The sequence below is a fragment of the Hemicordylus capensis genome, chromosome 3, assembly GCF_027244095.1.
Source record: "Hemicordylus capensis ecotype Gifberg chromosome 3, rHemCap1.1.pri, whole genome shotgun sequence".
Lineage (NCBI taxonomy): Eukaryota > Metazoa > Chordata > Lepidosauria > Squamata > Cordylidae > Hemicordylus > Hemicordylus capensis.
In genome coordinates, this window is record NC_069659.1 from 31,456,546 (window position 1) to 31,474,908 (window position 18,363).

Consider the following 18,363-nt stretch of genomic DNA (forward strand, 5'->3'; position numbering starts at 1 on the left):
TAACCACGTGGATGAGCATAACAGGCTCCACAATTACCTAGGAGCACTTCTGGCTATATTCAAGTGACTATGGAGAGTGTTTGTTTTTGTCTTTGAAGGTTTTTGCAGAAATACATTCAGAAAGAAACTGAAAGTGCCAGGTTAGCAAAACCAAAAGTGTCTTCCTCAACCCAAGCATCATCAAGACAAAAAAAGATGCAGGAGATCAGCAGTTTGGTGAAATATTTCATCAGATGTGCCAATAAAAGTGAGTGGCATTTGTATTTGTATAATTAGGAATATTTTAAAGAATTGTTGAGATTCATAAGCTCTATCTTTATTTTCTAGTAAGTGTTATATTGCATTGTATGCTTGCAGACTTGTGACTTTTATGCAGAGTGTCTATTTGTTGTGGGTGCTTTAGAAATGTAATGAAATTATGTTGAAATTAATGTTGCTTAATGTTAGTTAGTTAGTTAGTTAGTTAATTAATTAATGTCTTGTCTTGGCTTACTTGTCTCATTGTTAGCCTGGATGCTACCCATAGTTTATTTTATAGAATTTTAAATGAAAAAAAATATACTGTTCTTCATGGCAATAGATTAATTAGGGTCAGATAGTCTTAACGTTAGTTCTTTATAGAAGAGTATTCATGAAAGAATGCTTATGAAGAATGTTACACCTAGAATGCAAAATCCATGTGACTTTGCAGGAAGATCATTGAACAGGCTTGGGTAGGAATGTAGTTTGGTTCTGATTTTTCTGCAAATCCACATAGAGTTTTGTAGTCGACTCCAACCTTTTGCTACCCAGTGCAGCAGGGAAAGCAGCATGTGAATTGCTCCTTATTAGTAACAGAATGTCACTGAAGTAATGGGGAAACATCAGATCTAGTAAAGGAGGTACTTGTAGGCGCTGAAGCACTCAGCATAGTTCCAGCAGCTTGGGAAGTTTGTTGATGGAGGTGATTATGGGGGAAATGACTAGACTCTCCAGGCAGTGATATGACAGAACACAAATTAAAACCCAAGAGTAACTACAGCCAAGACAGGAGGGCAGCACTTGAAGAAGTGTTTGCTACTTAGCAAAGACCAATGTTTGTGGTCAGTTGCATTTTTAAAGAAACTAAAATTCAACTAAAATATTAAACATCATAAGAAAACAACTGAGTCATGATTGGAAGCAAAAAGACTTTGGAAGTGATTTCAAATTTCCCTTTGAAATAATGTGCTCATGCACAAATAATGTGATTCTTCTGAGACTGAGTTATGAATGTTTTGATACTTGTTGAATGTGTAAATTATAAATGTATTTTCATCCTACAATGTTAGACAGTTTAAAATGAATGTTTTTATTTTCCTGCTTTTGTACAGGAGCACCCAGATTAAAATGTCAAGAGCTTCTGGTCTATGTCATGGAAACAGTGAATGATCCATCAAGTTACAATATTTATGGAGCTGATTGTAGTAGTATATTGCTGAAGGATATTCTTGCAGTTAGGAAATATTGGTGTGAGATACCTTCACAACTGTGGCCAGGTTAGTGGATATCACTCCTGTCTTGTTAAAACAGCCATCCTATGAACATTGTTGTGGTAGTAATCCTATTGAACTCTGTAGACTTCTGAGGCTTTGAATGCATGGGACAGGCAAATGCTTCAGCTCCATGCAGGAAGCTATCACACATTGGTGTGATAGGCCAAGAGAAGCCATAGTGGAAGGCATTTCTTGGTTGCTGGGGTCAAGGCCATCTCTACGGGTTATCCTCATCACGTGCTCCAGGGGCAGGACTTAAGTTAATTAGTTGAAGAAAGACCCGGGCTGAGGAGGATGACCCCGCCCAGTTCTTTCAGTCCTGCGTAGCTCCAGGCAGGCTTTTCTCTCTCTCCGCGTTTTATAGCCTTTTTCCTTCCACAACTTTCTTCCTTGCTAATTTCCTGTGCCCACTATTGCTTGTTTTTTCCTTCTGCTTACCTCTCCTGCTAAAAAAAGAAAGAAAGAAAGATCGTTCTTCCTTGGTTTGTCTCCCCGCTTTCCCCTCCTCTCCCTCCCCCACTGTATGGAGCTATCAGGAACCTCTTTGCATATTTGCGTTCCTGCTGGAAAGCCGGACTTTCCAAAGGGCACTAAAGCGCCCAGTTCGTCCCTTCCACTGCCGCCCCCACCGGCTGCCGGAGTGCCGTCCAAAGGGGAGCCGGCCGCAGCCGCAGCATGTCTCCCGCCCTCGGGTGCTGGAACGCGCCCCTCAGTGGCTCAGCAGACCTTCTCCAGCCTGGGCGAGACGGCGGAGCCCTTTCCTTCCTGGGTTCTGCGGAGCAACGCAGCAGCAGGGAGCCTGATAATCTACCTGCTACCGCTGCAGAGGGAGAGGAGAGCGCCGGCAGAGGCCAGCATGGAAGCAGCGCCTTCCCCAGCGCTCCAAGAGGGCGCCCACCCCGAAAAGCCCACCAAGAATGCGGCTGCTCCAATCGTGCCTACTCTTCAGAATGTGGTGAGCTCTGCCCAAAGGGGGAGTACCTCTACCGCGGGGTCTCCATTTGCTGCCTCCCCTGCCTCTATGCCCCCAGAATGGCAGGCATGGCTAAAAAACGCTATGGTGGATACCTTTTTGCAATTACACCCCCAAAAGCGTAAAAAACGATCCGGAAAGAGGAAAAGGGACTCTTCCTCTGAGGAGTCCTCTGAGTCCAGCCCCCCCTCTCCCTCCCCCCAAAAAGCCAAAAAGAAAAGGAAGCACACTAAGGCTTCATCAAAACAGTCTAAGGCCTCCTCCCCCCAGGCCACCAGGGCTCACTCATCTGAACTTTCAGATCCGGATTCTGGGGATCCAGACCCCTTAAAGCATAAGCCCACATTTCCATTGCAGTATGCCAGACCTATGGCCTCTGGTGGGGACTGTGATGTGGAGGAGGTTCAGATGGACTCAGGAGAAGAGGCGCAGATGCCAACTACCCCTTTGGACAAGGAGGAGGGCGAATGGTCGGGGGGGGGGCGAGGGGCCTGAACCCTCTCATGTCTCTCAACGCCTGTTTGGCCCAGAGGACTTTAACCCTTTAATGACTAAAATCCTTACAACTATAGGCTTACAATCCAAGATCCAACCTCACTCTACTCCTGTTTCTAAGGGTGACAGTGTTTCCCAAGGCAAAACCTAAGGACTTGCTTCTCCCTTTGCCTGACTGTTTCATTGAAAGCATTAGGGAGGAATGGCTCTTACCCGCCTTGGTGCGCAAGCCCGCAGCGGCGGTGCGTTTTTACTTACTTCAACAGGAACCAGCGTCTCTCCTGAAAACGCCAAATACAGATGCACCAGTGGCCCAGCTGATCTCAGATTCGCTGCTGCCGTGAGATGGAGAAGTCTCCCTCAAAGATCCATCTGAAAAGAAAGCAGAAATGGCCCTGAAGCGGGTACATGACAGCTCTTCTTATGCTACCAGGGCGTCAGCTGCGGCATCCATGGCTGCCAGGGCCAGCCTCCTCTGGATCGATGACCTCCTTGCTGACTCCCAGACGGTCTCTCCCCGCCTTAGACAGCAGCTGGATAAGCTACAGAAGGCCCAAGCCTTTGTGGCTGATGCCAGTCTCGACACCATCAGATTCTCTTCTAGGGCTTCTGCCGCATCAGTTGTGGGAAGGAGGCATTTGTGGCTTAAAAACTGGTAAGTGGATGCTACCTCTAAGGCTAACCTGTCAGTGGTACCTTACGACGCCAAAAAACTCTTCAGGGAGGCTGCCCTTCAAGAAGTCCTTGTAGAATCTGCTGACAAGCGGAAGACCATGTCTTCCGCACCCCGCAAACAGGACAAGCCAGCATTCAGACAATCCTTCCAGTCCTGGAGGCCCTGGGATCGGGACCTCAAGCAGCAGCGAGGAACCTGGAACCAGCAGCGTTTCCCCACCAGAACCCAGGGAAATAGACAGCCTTCCTCTCAGGTGAAACAGTCCAAGCAACAGCTATGACTTGGGCCAGGCGCTCCTGGGAGGTCGCCTTTCTGCCTTCCTGCACACCTGGGAGCAGACCACGACAGACAAATGGGTGCTCAATGTGATCGAGCGAGGCTACAGAATAGAGTTAGATGCCCCCCCCCCAGATTCCTACCTACCCCATGCTCAAACTCTACCAAACACTCAAACCTGACCCGCGCAATTCGACACCTCGTGGAGATCGGAGCCATGGAGCGGGTTCCTCAGACATGAGAAGGGGCGTTTACTCTATTCTCTTCACAGTGCCAAAAAGGGACGGCTCATTCTGAGGAGTGCTGGACCTAAAATTTGTAAACAAGTGGGTGCGGTACAACAGGTTTTGGATGAAGATGCTCAGAGCCATCACGGAATCCCTACATCATGGGGATCTTCTCTCATCAATGGACTTGAAGGAGGCTTACCTCCATATCCCGATCCACCAAGACAGCAGATCCCTCCTGAGATTCAAGTATGTGGGCATCAATTATCAATACACCGCCCTTCCCTTTGGGCTGTCCTCAGCCCCCAGGGTATTCACAAAGGTCCTGGCCCCTCTCCTGGCGAACCTTCGCCTGTGGGGGATCAGGGCCTTTGTGTACTTAGACGACCTTCTCCTGCAATCGCGCTCCAAGACACTGGCCTCCGTCTATCTGCAGACTACCCTACTCACTCTACAGCGCCACGGCTTTATTATCAATGTTCAAAAAAGCCAACTGGTCCCCACACATCGCCTTCGCCATCTCGGATTTATAATCGACACTCACCAGGATCATTTATTCCTCCCACACGACAGATTTCTACTCCTGACTTCAGAAATCTGACAGGCACTGGACTCCCATGCACTACCCTTGATGTCTCTCACAAGAATCTTGGGCCTCATGGTCACCACTCACGTGTCGGTTCCCTGGGCCAGGTTCCATCTTCGGACCCTCCAGTGGTTTCTCCTGCCTCACCAGACAGCCATATCTCTAAAGAGGCCAGTTCTGCTGACCCTTCCTTCACCGGTATGTCACTCTCTCCTCTGGTGGCTGGCACCCCAGAACATCCTGCAGGGCAAACGATACATGGACTATCCACGTCTGATAGTAACCACAGATGCCATCACCAGGGGATGGGGAGCCCACTGTCTCCAACACTCTGCTCAGGGCCGATGGTCTCTGTCAGAGCAGAAGCGTTCCATCAACTGGATGGAGCTCAGGGCCATCCGCTTGGCGCTCTCCAGCTTCCAGGACATAGTCCAGGGAAAGGATTTCCTCGTGAAGACAGACAATACGACGGCAAAGGCCCACGTGAACAGACAGGGGGGCACCCGGTCTAGATCATGACATCAAGAGGTGACCCTCTTACTCTCGTGGGCAGAGGAACACCTCCTCTCCATCACAGCACATCATGTCAAAGGCGACCTCTGGCGAACTGGCTCAGCCGAGAGGACCTACTTCCAGGCGAGTGGTCACTTCACCCCCACGTTTTCGATCAATTGTCACGCAGGTGGGAGACCCCGGAGGTTGACCTCTTCGCAACTCCTATCAACGCAAAACTCCCGAGGTTCATCTCGAGGTTTTCATGCCCGACCGTGGAGGACACAGATGCCCTGTCCACAGCCTGGCCTCCGGGAGTCCTTTACGCCTTTCCACCTATCCCTCTCCTAGTGCGCTTACTCAGACGCATTAGGACCTCGAAGGCAGAAGTGATACTGGTGGCACCCCACTGGCCCCGTCGCCATTGGTTTGCCGAGCTCCTCCATCTCAGTATCGCGGAACCTTGGCACCTCCCAGTCTCCCCCGATCTCCTATCTCAGGGACCAGTACACCACCCAGATCCAAGTTGGTTTCGGCTAGCCGCATGGAGACTGAGCGGAGGATCCTAGCGGAGGAGGGGCTCCTCCAGAATGTCACCACTATTATCCTGGCCTCATGCAGAGACTCCACTAACAGAATATACCAATGCACCTGGAGAGCTTTCCTACGCTGGTCCTCCCGCCATCATATCAAGAAGGGCACGGCCTCTATGACTCACCTTTTACAATTCCTCCAGGAGGGCCTGGATAAGGGGCTCAAGCCCAACACCTTGAAGAGACAAGTGGCATCACTGATCGGCTTGATTGCCGGCACCTCTCGCAGGTCTATGCTTGTCCATCCCCTCCTCAAGCATTTCCTCTGTGGAGCGATGCTGCTATCACCTCCAACATCTCACCGTTTTCCCTCTTGGGATTTACACACCGTTCTCAGGGCTCTGCACCGTTCAAACCTATCAAATCAATCTCTCTCCAAATGCTCTCCTTCAAGCAAGCCTTCCTGGTGGCTGTTACTACCACCAGACGTGTGTCAGAGCTACGGGCCTTGTCGATTCATAAATTTTTCCGTGTGTTTGCAGAGGACTCCGTCCGCCTCATCCCGGACCCCTTTTTCAGACCTAAAGTCCTGTCACAATTCCATCTCTCTCAGGACATATTCCTACCTACCTTCTGTCCACGACCTCTGCATGCCCAAGAAAAACTGTGGCATAAGCTGGACGTCCGGAAAAGAGGACTGCTTCCTTCAGGAAATCCGAGACTATGTTCGTTTCATACCTACCAGTCTCCATGGGTGAGGCGGTCTCCTCAGCTACCATCGCCAGATGGATTCGAGCCTGCATCGTCTCGGCATATGAATCCCAATGACTGCGACCCCCAGCTAGGATCACAGCTCATTCCACTCGAGCGGCAGCTGCGTCCGCTGCGTTCTCTACAAATGCTCCTCTACATGAGATATGCAAGGCTGCGACTTGGAAGAATCCATCGACCTTCACACGGCACTACAAGCTGGATACCTTTGCCTCTGTCCAGGCAGTGTTTGGCTGACATGTCCTTCAGAGCATTCTCCCCCAGGATTGGTCTAGTACAGTCCATCCCGCGAGACATACAGCTTTGGTATGTCCCGTAGAGATGGCCTTGACCCCAGCAACCGAGAACGGAGCATTGGTTACTCACTGTGAAGGCTTCTTCTGGTTGCTGAGGTCAAGGCCATCTCGACCCACCCTTTCTGTTCTGGACTGCGTTTGTGGGAGACGTTCCTGATCTCGGCATAGCATGGAGCCGCCACCTGCAGATGCTGGGGGTCTCCCTTTTCACTGCCCCTTTTCTCTACCTGTAGTACCTTCTCTACTGCAGGCTACTGGGCTTGTAAGAACTGGGCGGGGTCATCCTCCTCAGCCCGGGTCTTTCTTCAACTAATTAACTTGAGTCTTGCTCCAGAGCACGTGATGAGGATAACCCGTAGAGATGGCCTTGACCTCAGCAACCAGAAGAAGCCTTCACGGTGAGTAACCAATGCTCCGTTCTGTTTGGGTGCAGAAGGAATAGAGGGCCAGGAGATGTGGTCTGGGATGGGCTGGGCTCTGGTACCAGATCAAGTAGAAGAGGAGTAGGCGAGAAGTATGACCAAGCATGTGCCGTGGTAGAGTACCAAATTAAGCAGGCAATCTGGGCTGGTGGTAAGGTAGAGGGTAGGGCAGATATGTGGAGCTACTGATGCGCTATGTTGCTCAGTCTGAAGAACTAGCTTGTACACAGGGGTTTTATAGGAGTAAATGTGCCCTCATTGGTTTGTGGGTCAGCTGACTATATTCTGGCTAGGGATCAGCTGGTAGTTGTCAGCTCAGGATTGCAGCATAGAGGGTGCCTTTGCCCCAGAGTCAGTCAATCAATCAGCTTTATTATAGTCAGAGACCAGCATAGGTAAATATATATTTATATATATTTATATTCACTATAAATATAAATATATTTATATCACTATAAATATATATTTATATTCACTATCAGTGAATATAAAATATGTCTAAGAAGTATAAAGTATTTAAAATAAGTTATAAGATATACTAAAGGGTAAAAGTAGGATAGCTAAAAATAAGGGAAGTCAGCTGATAAGACTAATAAAACAACTAACTGATATAAGCAATTTAATGCAGTCTTTATATAAAATTGTTCTATAGGGAGATACCACTCTAACGGGATGACTAGTAAAAAGGAGGTAAAACAGTTAAATATATAAGATCATATATAACTATAAGTTAAAAGCAACTAATATAGTAAAAGTATTTTTTTTAAATGTTAGAATAAATTGGTCAGTAGTTAAAGCCATGGGTTATGGGTTGGCAGTCAGGGTCTGATGGATCCTGCATGTCGCCACACAGAACCTAGCAACATTGTATGTGAAGGTTCGCTTTTCATCTGAGAGCAGCATCTTACTGTAGACTTGACTGGAACGGCTAGGGTAGTTACGAAGTAGAGGAAGTATGAGCTTCTCCCAGCTGTCTTTATAAAATGGGCAATACAAGAGTATGATCTGGATCGTGATTCATTGCATTCATAATATTGGGTTCTGCTCCTGCACAGGAACCTCGTGGGCAGACTAACTAGCTCCTCGAGACACCAACTCCGCCCAGCACATGCTCCGTGCATTCATAGAAAACGGCAGTTGGGGGGCATCACTTCTTCAGTTTCTGTTTGATTGCCTGAGCATTTATACCTCGGTGGTAGCTCCTCAGTTCAACTAGAAAGAAAAACAAAGAAAATTGGATTTATCGGACTTTGACCTACTGGAATTGTTTGACTATTATTTGCTATACAATTATATTACCTAGAATACAAACAGACTTTAAAGACCATTTGTGAGTTTTGCCGGCTGCAGAGGCACTTTTCCCTGTCCGGACTTGACATAGAGAAGACTATTTTTAAGCACTGTGTAGAGTGCTGTGCTAAATTGCCCTCTACTGACCATCATGAGTCGTGCTTGCTGTGTCTTTAGAACAGCACAACACTGCATTTTGTAAAATTTGTTGCTCTTTTTCCAAGCAAACTTTGAAAAATAGAGCTCTGCGTCTACAGGCAGGACTCTATGACGAGGTTCTTCGACCGCCGATTCTGAGACTGAGTCACTCTTTGGCATCGACGTCTATCTCGGTACCTACCTCAGTGTTGAGTACACACGGAGCTGCCAAGGAGAAGTCTAAAACCGTGGTATCAGAGACTGTTTTCAAAAAACTAAAAGAGGTGTTGACCAAATCCCATAGGAAGGGGTTTAGTCACAAGGGAAAGAAATGGAGATGAGAGTCGGAGCCAGATGGTGCTTTGTTGCCTACAAAGAAGCACCGTAGTACTGCACTTAGTGGGACACTGTCGCCTATGTTGATGCAGGAATTCAGCTTGGCTTGAGAGTCGGACATCTCCATGTTGACTTCAAGTCCAATTCAGATGGCCTCGGAACTGTTGGCGTTGGTATCTGTACCGATGATGTTGACATCAGTGGGTTTGATGTCGATGGGCCCTGCATCGATGGCTTCGCCTAGGGGTTCAACGTTGAGAGCGTCGACAACACTCGACACGGCTCTGAGAATGTCAGCGGTGAGCCCACCCTTGACATCGAGAAGACAGCTGCTTTCGTGTGTCACCGGCTCGAACTCCGGTGCAATCTCCTTCGACCCCGCAAAGGAGCACAGCAATGACAGGGTTGGTCGTACTGGACATTTGTCAGCTGAGTTTGACCAAGAGGATGTTTTCTCTTAGGACAAGGATAAGGCAACTTCTCTACTGGAACTGTTGGACTAGACGTCGAGCATGCCGTCGGGCTTGACATTCCAGGGTTTCCTCAGCACAGGCCTGGATATAGAGCAGGATGTGGACCCTAACCCAGTCCCATCTCCGAAGACACCCTCATTATCACCTCTGCACGTTCCCAACCTCCAGGGAGCTGAACAGCCTGCACAGGAGGTGTCTGGATTGTTAAGACCTAGATCGACGCTGGGTTTACCCTCAACTTCTAGCACATCTGCTACATTTGTGCCTAGCACGTCAGCAACACTTGTACCTCTGACTTGGAAATCCCCTAGCCAGTATACTTTCTTGCAGGGGCTTCATTTGCCAACGACTCAACCTATACACAGGGAGATCACGCACTCATGTGGTTTTAGGCATGTGTTGCCTGATGACTACGCTGATTATCTCTGCTGGAAGGCCCAGCTGGTGCCAATACACCAGCAACCAATTCACCATTCGGGGCCTGTTCTTGTGGCTGCGGCCACACAAGCTGCTGAAAGTTTCCCTGTACTTGTTAATACTGCTACTCAAGCAGTTGAGGTTGTTCCTACACCAGTGGTTTCTGTGGCTTGCCAGACTCAGACACTAGAACCTCCTCAGCCATGTGCACCTTCACTCGAGTCTTTTCAAGCTCCAATGGTGCCAGAGAAAATGTCAGGAAAGCGTAAGAGGAAGACAACCCCTCCACCGACTCCTCGTTCACCTTCATCCCTGGAGCCTGAGGGATATTTTTGTGACTCTGCATTGGACTCTGATAAAGCTAGCCGCTGCTCGGATCTACCCTCAGATGTACCTCCTAAACTATCAACATTTCCCACCAAAGAGCTTAAGGCTTATCATGCTCTTATTAGAGAGATTGCTGAGGGCTTAGATATGCACTTAAAACTGCCAGAAACGGAACTAAAAGATCTGGTTTACAACATGATGGCAAGGGTTAAGTCGTATCAGCCCTGCTCATGATACCGGTTATCACTAAAGCGGCCAAGACGGCATGGGAGGTCCTCATTACATCTACACCTACTTCAAAATGACTTGAAAATTTATATAGGTTGCAGGAGGAGGATAATACTTATTACGACATCCAGTACGAAACTCCATGGTTATCGACTGTATGTCATCTTCAAGGGGAGGTCGTCACCATACAACACCTGCCTACAAGGAGGGAAGAAAGATAGACTTGTTGGACAGGAAGATATATGTCACGTCCAGCTTGGCAATTCGTATTGCAAATTATGCAGCCTGTATGGCTCACTATAACCACTTTTTGTAAGATACTCTACTACAGGATTCTACGTCAACGACTGTAGAGGAGTTTCAAGATAGATTTACAGAGCTGTATGAAAAGACAACTGTGGTTACAAAGCAGCAGCTCAGTGCCTTCAAACATCTCGCTGAGACTGAGTCTAGGGCTATGGTTACAGCAGTAACAATGTGCCTTTTTGCTTGGCTCAGGGCCACGACTCTACAGCAGGACATGAGGGAACGTGTAGAGAATCTAGCGTTCAACAGCAAGGGCCTCTTCAACAATAGCACAGATTCCACATTGGAGTCTCTTAAAAAATCAAAATATACAGCCAAGACATTCATGGCCTCTTCATCGGTTTCGGCATCAGGTTCATGAAACTGCACATATGTTCACCAGAGTCCTTTTAAATACTAAGAAGAAGATTGAAGAGAGTATAAGAGGCAGGATAAGCCTTCCAAAGATCTAAGGGATTTGGAAAAAGAAACAAAAACCAAAATGCCCGTTCTGATAAGAACAATGCAAAGCAGAGTCTTTGATTTAACGGTCAGTCCACTGCACAATCAATATCTACCAATTACCAAAGCACTCAACATCTGCTTTGTAATTGCCAGCAGCACCATCTGGTTGGCAAGCCATGCCCACGCATGACAAAACATAACATCAGATCAATGGGTACTCAGAATAATACAGACTGGGTATGCGATAGAGTTCAAGACTCTGCCACCGTTCTCATGCCTGAAGTACACCAAGGCCCCACAAGTACTTCTACAGGAAGTACAGGATCTTCTCGAGAAGCAGGCAATTGTGCCAGTGCAGTGGACGGACAGATTGTCAGGGCTCTACTCCCACTGCTTTCAAATTCCAAAGCAGGACGGAGGAATTAGGGCAATCATAGATGTTTGGGGGCTCAATTGATTTGTTTGGGCCCAGAAGTTCAGAATGATGACGTTGCAGGCAATTCTACCCTTCTCAAGCAGGGAGAAGTGGGCAGCAATGTTAGATTTAAAGGACGTTTGTTTGTTTGTTTTGTTTAGAAGCATTTGATATACCGTCCACTCCAAAGACTCCGGGAGGTGTACAAAAACATTAAAATTACATTCTAAATAAAACTAAAGTAAGTAACAAAAAAGAAAAAGGGGGGGGAGCAAATAGGTAAAATCAACAAGGAAGGAGCTAAACGAATCTGCAGGAGAAGGGAATTCCAGAAAAGTGGGGCAGCAACCGAGAAGGCTCTTTCACAGGTCCTAGCACCCTGAACCTCTCGGAAATCGGGGACTGACAAAAGGGCCATCTGAGCAGATCTGACCGTACAGGATGTAACTGGATGGGAGAGGTGGGTCTGTAGGTAGACAGGTGCCAAACCCCGCAAGGCTTTGAAGGTCAAAACCAGGACCTTAAATTGAACTCAGTAGCAAATAGGCAACCAGTGCAATGACTGCAGGAGAGGTGTTACCCTGTCATATTTTCTGGCACCCATAAGTAAATGAGCCGCTGCATTCTGGACCCATTGTAGCTTTCCGATCGTCCTCAAAGGTAACCTTAGATAGAGGGCGTTACAATAATCTAGGCGGAAGATAACAAGGGCATGGGTCACTGTCAAAGGCATGGGTCACTTGCCGATCAAGGTAAGGGCATAATTGGTGGATCAGATGGAGCTGGGCAAAGGCACTTCTGGCTGCAGCCTCCACCTGCTGTTCAAGCAGGAGGTGAGAATCCAAAAGGACCCCCAAATCGCGTACAAGCTCCTTCAGGGGCAGCGCCACCCCATCTAAAACAAGGTTCACATCCAGCTGTTGGCCGGTACGAGGGCTGAGTAAAAGTAGTTCAGTCTTGGTGGGATTCAGTCTGAGCTTATTTTGATTAATCCAGACCTTAACAGCTTCCAGGCATCGAGTAAGCACAAAAACAGCATCTCCAGAATGGTCTGGGATGGCAATATACAGCTGAGTATCATCAGCATATTGATGAAATCTCACCCCAAACTGGGAAATTACCTGACCCAGAGGCTCCATATAGCTGTTAAAGAGGACAGGGGCAAGAACTGAACCCTGGGGAACTCCATAAAGGAGTGGCCATGGGTCAGAGCATCTGTCCTCAATGCAGACCCACTGGACACGCCCACTAAAGTAAGAATGGAAACACTGTAAGACAGTGCCCCCGATACCTAACCCATGCAGGCGGTCAAGGAGGATAGCATGATCGATCGTGTCAAAAGTCACTGAGAGATCTAAAAAGACCAAGAGAGGGACACTACCCTCATCAAGGTCCTGAAGAAGGTCATCTACCAGAGCGAGCAATGCTGTCTCTGTGCTATGCCGAGGCCTGAAACCAGACTGATAAGAATTAAGATAACCAGTTTCCTCCAAGACCCTCTCAAGCTGGGCACATACAACCCTCTGTAACACCTTCGCTACAAAAGGGAGGTTGGAGATTGGCCTATAGTTGTCAAGGACCTCAGGATCCAAGGAGGGTTTCTTCAAGGGAGGGCGAACTTTCTCCTCTTTAAGGGCTGCTGGTACGAAGCCCTCATGTAGCGAAGAGTTAACCAACTCCCGTAGCCAAGAATTTACATTTCCACCAGCTATTCTAACCAGCCAGGAGGGACAAGGGTCCAAGCAACATGTTGACACACCCATACCCGAGAGAATCGTGTCCATATGCTTGACCAACTCAAAGGTGTCCCATATAACATCACAGGGCGGAATCTCCTCTATCTGATCAGTGGGGATACTTTCATGTGGGGATTCAGGAGAGTCACCGCAAATACCTCAGATTTATGGTGGGAAATGCGGTATACCAATATGCTGTCTTGCCCTTCGGACTGTCGATGGCCCCGTGCATTTTTACAAGGGTCATAGCTGTAGTGGTAGCCTATTTATGTACGCAGGGGCTTGTGGTCTACCCTAATCTCGACAATTGGCTTCTGGTCAGCAGCAGCAAAGAAGAGTTAGTTTCGCAGATTCAGTCCATGATTCCGCTGCTGCAGAATTTAGAAATCAATATCAATTTTAAAAAGTTGAGACTGGAGCCACAAAGACAACTGAGCTTTATAGGGGCAATTCTGGACATGGACACAAAAAGAGCGTACTTTCCTGTAGAGCGCTGTCAGCAGATCAAGAGCCTTGCTCAGCAGTTCATACACAATCCAAGACAGCCTGCAGAGAACATACAGAGATTAATGGGCCTTATGGCATCTTGCAACTCGACTGTGCTATACACACGCCTATGCATGAGGCCTCTACAAAGGTGGTTTCTAAGGAATTTCTGTCCAAATGTGGACAGTCAGAAGATGCATCTGACAATTCAACGCTCATTGTTGGACTCCCTTCATTGGTGGATGAAAGAGGAGAATCTTTTGGGGGGAGTTCCGTTTCAACCCTTACCACCAACTCAGTGCATGACATCAGATGCCTCCCTAGTGGGTTGGGGAGTGCATTGTGGAGATCATTGTGTTCAGGGCAGGTGGTCCAAGCCACAAGCACTGCAACATATAAACTACTTAGAGCTACAAGCACTGTTTCTGGCTCTGAAGACATTCAAACCCATGCCGAGGAACACAGTTATGCAGGTGCAAGTGGACAATACGACAGCCGTTGCCTGCCTCAACAAGCAGGGAGGCACGGTGTCTGCGTTGCTGTGCGCCCTAAGCATGCAAATTTGGGAATGGTGCATTGCTCATGTGATATATCCAGTGGCCATACACATAAGGGCCTGACAACCTCAGTCGGACAGGGCAGTACGACCAACATCACGAGTGGGAGATCAAGAGCTCCTATCTCCAGAAAGTTTTCAACATGTGGGGTCATCCAGTGGTGGACTTATTTGCAACTGCTGCCAACAGAGTGTGCAAATTTCTGCTCATGTGCAGGAATAGGAAAAGGATTGCTAGGCGATGCGTTCCAGCACAGGTGGAACAAGAACCTCCTATATCTTCACCCACCACAGCTGATAATCAGCCATGTCCTGGCACAGATTCTAAGGGACAACACAACATGCATACTGGTGACACCATGGTGGCCGAGGCAACCGTGGCTTGTTCCACTGTTTCGGCTGGCGCGGGGAAGCTATTACAGATTTCCTCTTATCCCGAATCTGCTGGTTCGGGAGGGAGGAAAGGTGCTGCATCCAGATGTAAGAACTCTATGGATGACTGCTTGGAAGGTCGGCTTTTGAAGTACATTCTATTGAACAATAGGCGTCTATTTACACGTTGCAATTATGGCAGCAAGTAGAGATGTTTTGCTAACCATGCAAGGAAGAACAATTTCCAGCCATTAAGGGCCACAGTGAAACAGGTACTCCTGTACATGACCTCCTTGAAGATGAAGGGCCTGGCGAACGTATCGCTAAAGGTCCATCTGGCAGCCATTTTTTCAAAGCACAAGGGCTGGGATGGAACTGTGTTCTCTCATCCCGAGTGTAAACATTTCATGAAAGGACATAACAATCTATATCCCTCTGTTAAATGACCAATAGAGCCTTGGAGTTTATCATTGGTGCTGTCGGCACTAATGGAATCTGCATTTGAGCTGCTGGAGCATGCAACCTTGAAGCTGCTCACTCTTAATGTTGCATTCTTGATAGCAATCACTACAGCCAAGTGTGTGAGTGAGTTGACAGCTTTGAGGATGGATGTGCCTTATACTCAGTTCTACCCTCACAAGGTTGTCATGCACTTAAACCCTAACTTGTGTCCAAAAATTATTTCGGACTTTCATTTAAACCAAGAGATTATATTACCAACCTTCTTCAAGAAACCAGAGACAGCTTTAGAGAGGGCGTTGCATTCCCTAGATATCCGCCATGCTCTTCTCTACTATCTGAAAAAGACAAAGACAATAAGGAGAACGAAGAGGCTATTTGTGGCCTATAAAGGAAGGAGTAAGGGCCTCCCTATATTGCATCAAAGGTTGGCGGAACAGATTGTATCTGCCTACAAGCAGCAAGGAATCAATCCTCCATTCACCATTAGGGCACATTCGACAAGGGTGTATGCTGCATTTGCAGCACATCTGTCAGGGATACAGATGGCTGATATCTGCACAGCAGCAACATGGTCATCTCAGCAGCCATTCATCAAACATTATGCCATTGACTTGAGGATGACAAGCAAGCTGAGTTTGGGAGAAACGTATTGAAAATGGTGTTGCCATAGTTAAAGGCTTCACTGGACCCACCACCAGAGGCTAAAGTTGGCTAATCACCCAATATTATGAATGTAACTATTGATCTGGAGGTGATCCCTTGTATTCATAAGACCCTCCCAAGCCATCCCCATGGCAGTAGAGCCTTGAAGAACTAAAAGTGGGGTAACTTACCAGAAATGCATCAGATCGTCTGTACTTGGCGGTCTGCAAGGAACTGAAGAAGTGACACCCCCGACCGCCATTTTTAAATGAATGCACGGAGCATGTCCTGGGCGGAGTGGGCATCTCGAGGAGCTAGTTAGTCTGCCCACGAGGTTCCTGCGCAGGTGCAGAACCTTCAACGGAATACAACGGATCACCTCCAGATCAATAGTTACAGGTGAGCAACCTGTTTTGTTCAGTGGTTTCCACCTCCCCAGAGGCACAGGGGCAAAGCCTTTTAGTAAATGGGATCTTCCTGTATTTACCTTCCAAAACAGCGGATGAAAGGGCATGACAGCAGGCGAGGGTGACGGCCCTTCTGTGACTTGGTATTTCCAGCTGGGTCAAATATGTAGGGGGGGATACCGTGAACCTAGAGCTGTCTGAGGCCTGATATCTAGGAACCATACTTAGATCCACCTGGCGTTCTGTATCCAGGATCCTCTGTTTGATGGCCCGTTTTCGCCTTGTCACTGCCAATTGCAAGGAAGTGAGACAGAAAGAAGCCCAATAATGCCACCTTATTATCGACTGCCTGCTTCCATGAGGATTGGAAATTTTCCTGCAGTATTAATGGGGCCAGGAGCACCTCTGTTCGCATATACTCAAAACCGCAGTTGGTAAAACCACGGTTGGCAAGGGATGACTGTACACATACTTTTCTGTCATATCTTCAAGTAATTTTAGTTTGGTTTCCTCCTCTAGATCTCCAAAGTCTGTACTTCAGATTGTTCCTTGAACCTTCCAGAAATATCAACAAAGTTTTGGTGGCCAGAATAATTTATACACTGACCAGAGGACTGTGCTTCCAAACAGACGTGTTGAATTCTAATCTTTTCAGCTTCTTTTCAGAAGCAGTGCAGTGTGCAAGGTAAGCATCATCCTTCCTTGTGCCTCAGATTTGAATTTAAGGAAGTAATTTGTGCATGGCCTGTCTTCTGTACTCAAACCTCTATTAATAGAATATATTTTAATTTTATCTTATTTGTGTTTATTCAGCCTCGCTGAAATAATTTACACAATTTCTATCGCTCATTATGTATTGATTCTTATTATTTGAAAGTATTTTTGAAGCAATTTAGAATTAAAAAAATAAGTTTCAGAATAAATTATCTAGATTCTATTTTTACTTGATTAAAAATCTGTGGCTGGCTTGCTTATTTGTTCATTAATACCATCTGAATCTCATGTTATACCACTAAAATCCCTTCCTCTGTATAGTATAAATTCTATACTATTCCTCTACCAAATAGGTCATATCACCTTTTACCTCTGAAAATCCTGCACAGTAGGGATGTGCATGAACCTGTTCGGAGGCTCTTTTGTGGGTCTCTGAACAGGTTCAAACACTGGGCAGTTCAGAGAGTTCGAAGGCGGAGGGGGGATAAGTTTAAGGGCGGGAGAGGGTGCATTCCCCTTCCCCCGCCACATTTTCCCTGCTGGTGCTTGCTGGAAAACCAGTTCGGTGGGGCAGCAGCACACCTGCCTGCCCCCCGTCCACTCTTTGGACTAGAAGTGACTGGAAGTAGCATGTTCAGCGGATGGGGCGGCAGGGAGGTTTCCCCCGGCAGGGAAAATGTGGGGTGGGGGAGTGCATCCTCCCTCGCTCTTAAAGTTAAACCCTCCCACCTTCAAACCAACCCCCGCCAGTTCTGTGCACATCCCAACTGCACAGACTGAATTGCTGAATAGTTTTCAGTATCCTTGCTATGTAAGCATTTGCCAAGCTTCTGAAAAAACACGAATTGTAATATTGTGTCTGCTGCACTAAAATATATATCTGTATTATCCACATAGTCTTGAGGCCTCTGTTGTATAATAGAAAAAGCTTACAAAAAGCTTCTTCTTAAGCCAGCCTTAACCAAATAGATATTATTCCTTAAACCTTTCTGCAAGGAAGTATAGCAGAATTTATTTCATTATGTCTTTAATCAGGTCCATAATCTCAACCTACTGATTTCTTTCTCCTGCATGGCCATAAAAGTTACCTTTATTCTTACTGTGTAGTTTCCTAAATCTTTTCATTCTTTAGTGACTGTGTCCCATGACAGTTTACTCTTCCAAAGTTTTATAGGACAGCTTTCTACCTTCTGCCAAAGATAGGGCCCTTTCTGCCATAAAGCATGACAGGCAGAACTGAACTGTGATATGTAGCTTTGCCTTATTCTGATGATAATGTCCAGTCCTGGTTAATGACAGAGTTTTAATTTGCCTAGTTAAATATCCAATAAAATATGCCTTATTTATATTGCA

The 18,363-nt window shown here is 47.1% G+C and overlaps 1 protein-coding gene across 4 annotated transcripts in view; it reads left to right on the forward strand.

Moving 5' to 3' along the window:
- Positions 1-18,363, forward strand: part of ATM (ATM serine/threonine kinase) — a 223,205-nt gene that overhangs the window by 13,127 nt on the left and 191,715 nt on the right. For all 4 annotated transcript variants that reach the window (XM_053310959.1, XM_053310960.1, XM_053310962.1 and 1 more), the window contains exons 5-7: positions 99-247; positions 1,353-1,517; positions 16,816-16,981. In XM_053310959.1, coding sequence (XP_053166934.1) covers positions 99-247; positions 1,353-1,517; positions 16,816-16,981 — 480 coding nt within the window. The remainder of the gene's footprint in view (positions 1-98; positions 248-1,352; positions 1,518-16,815; positions 16,982-18,363) is intronic.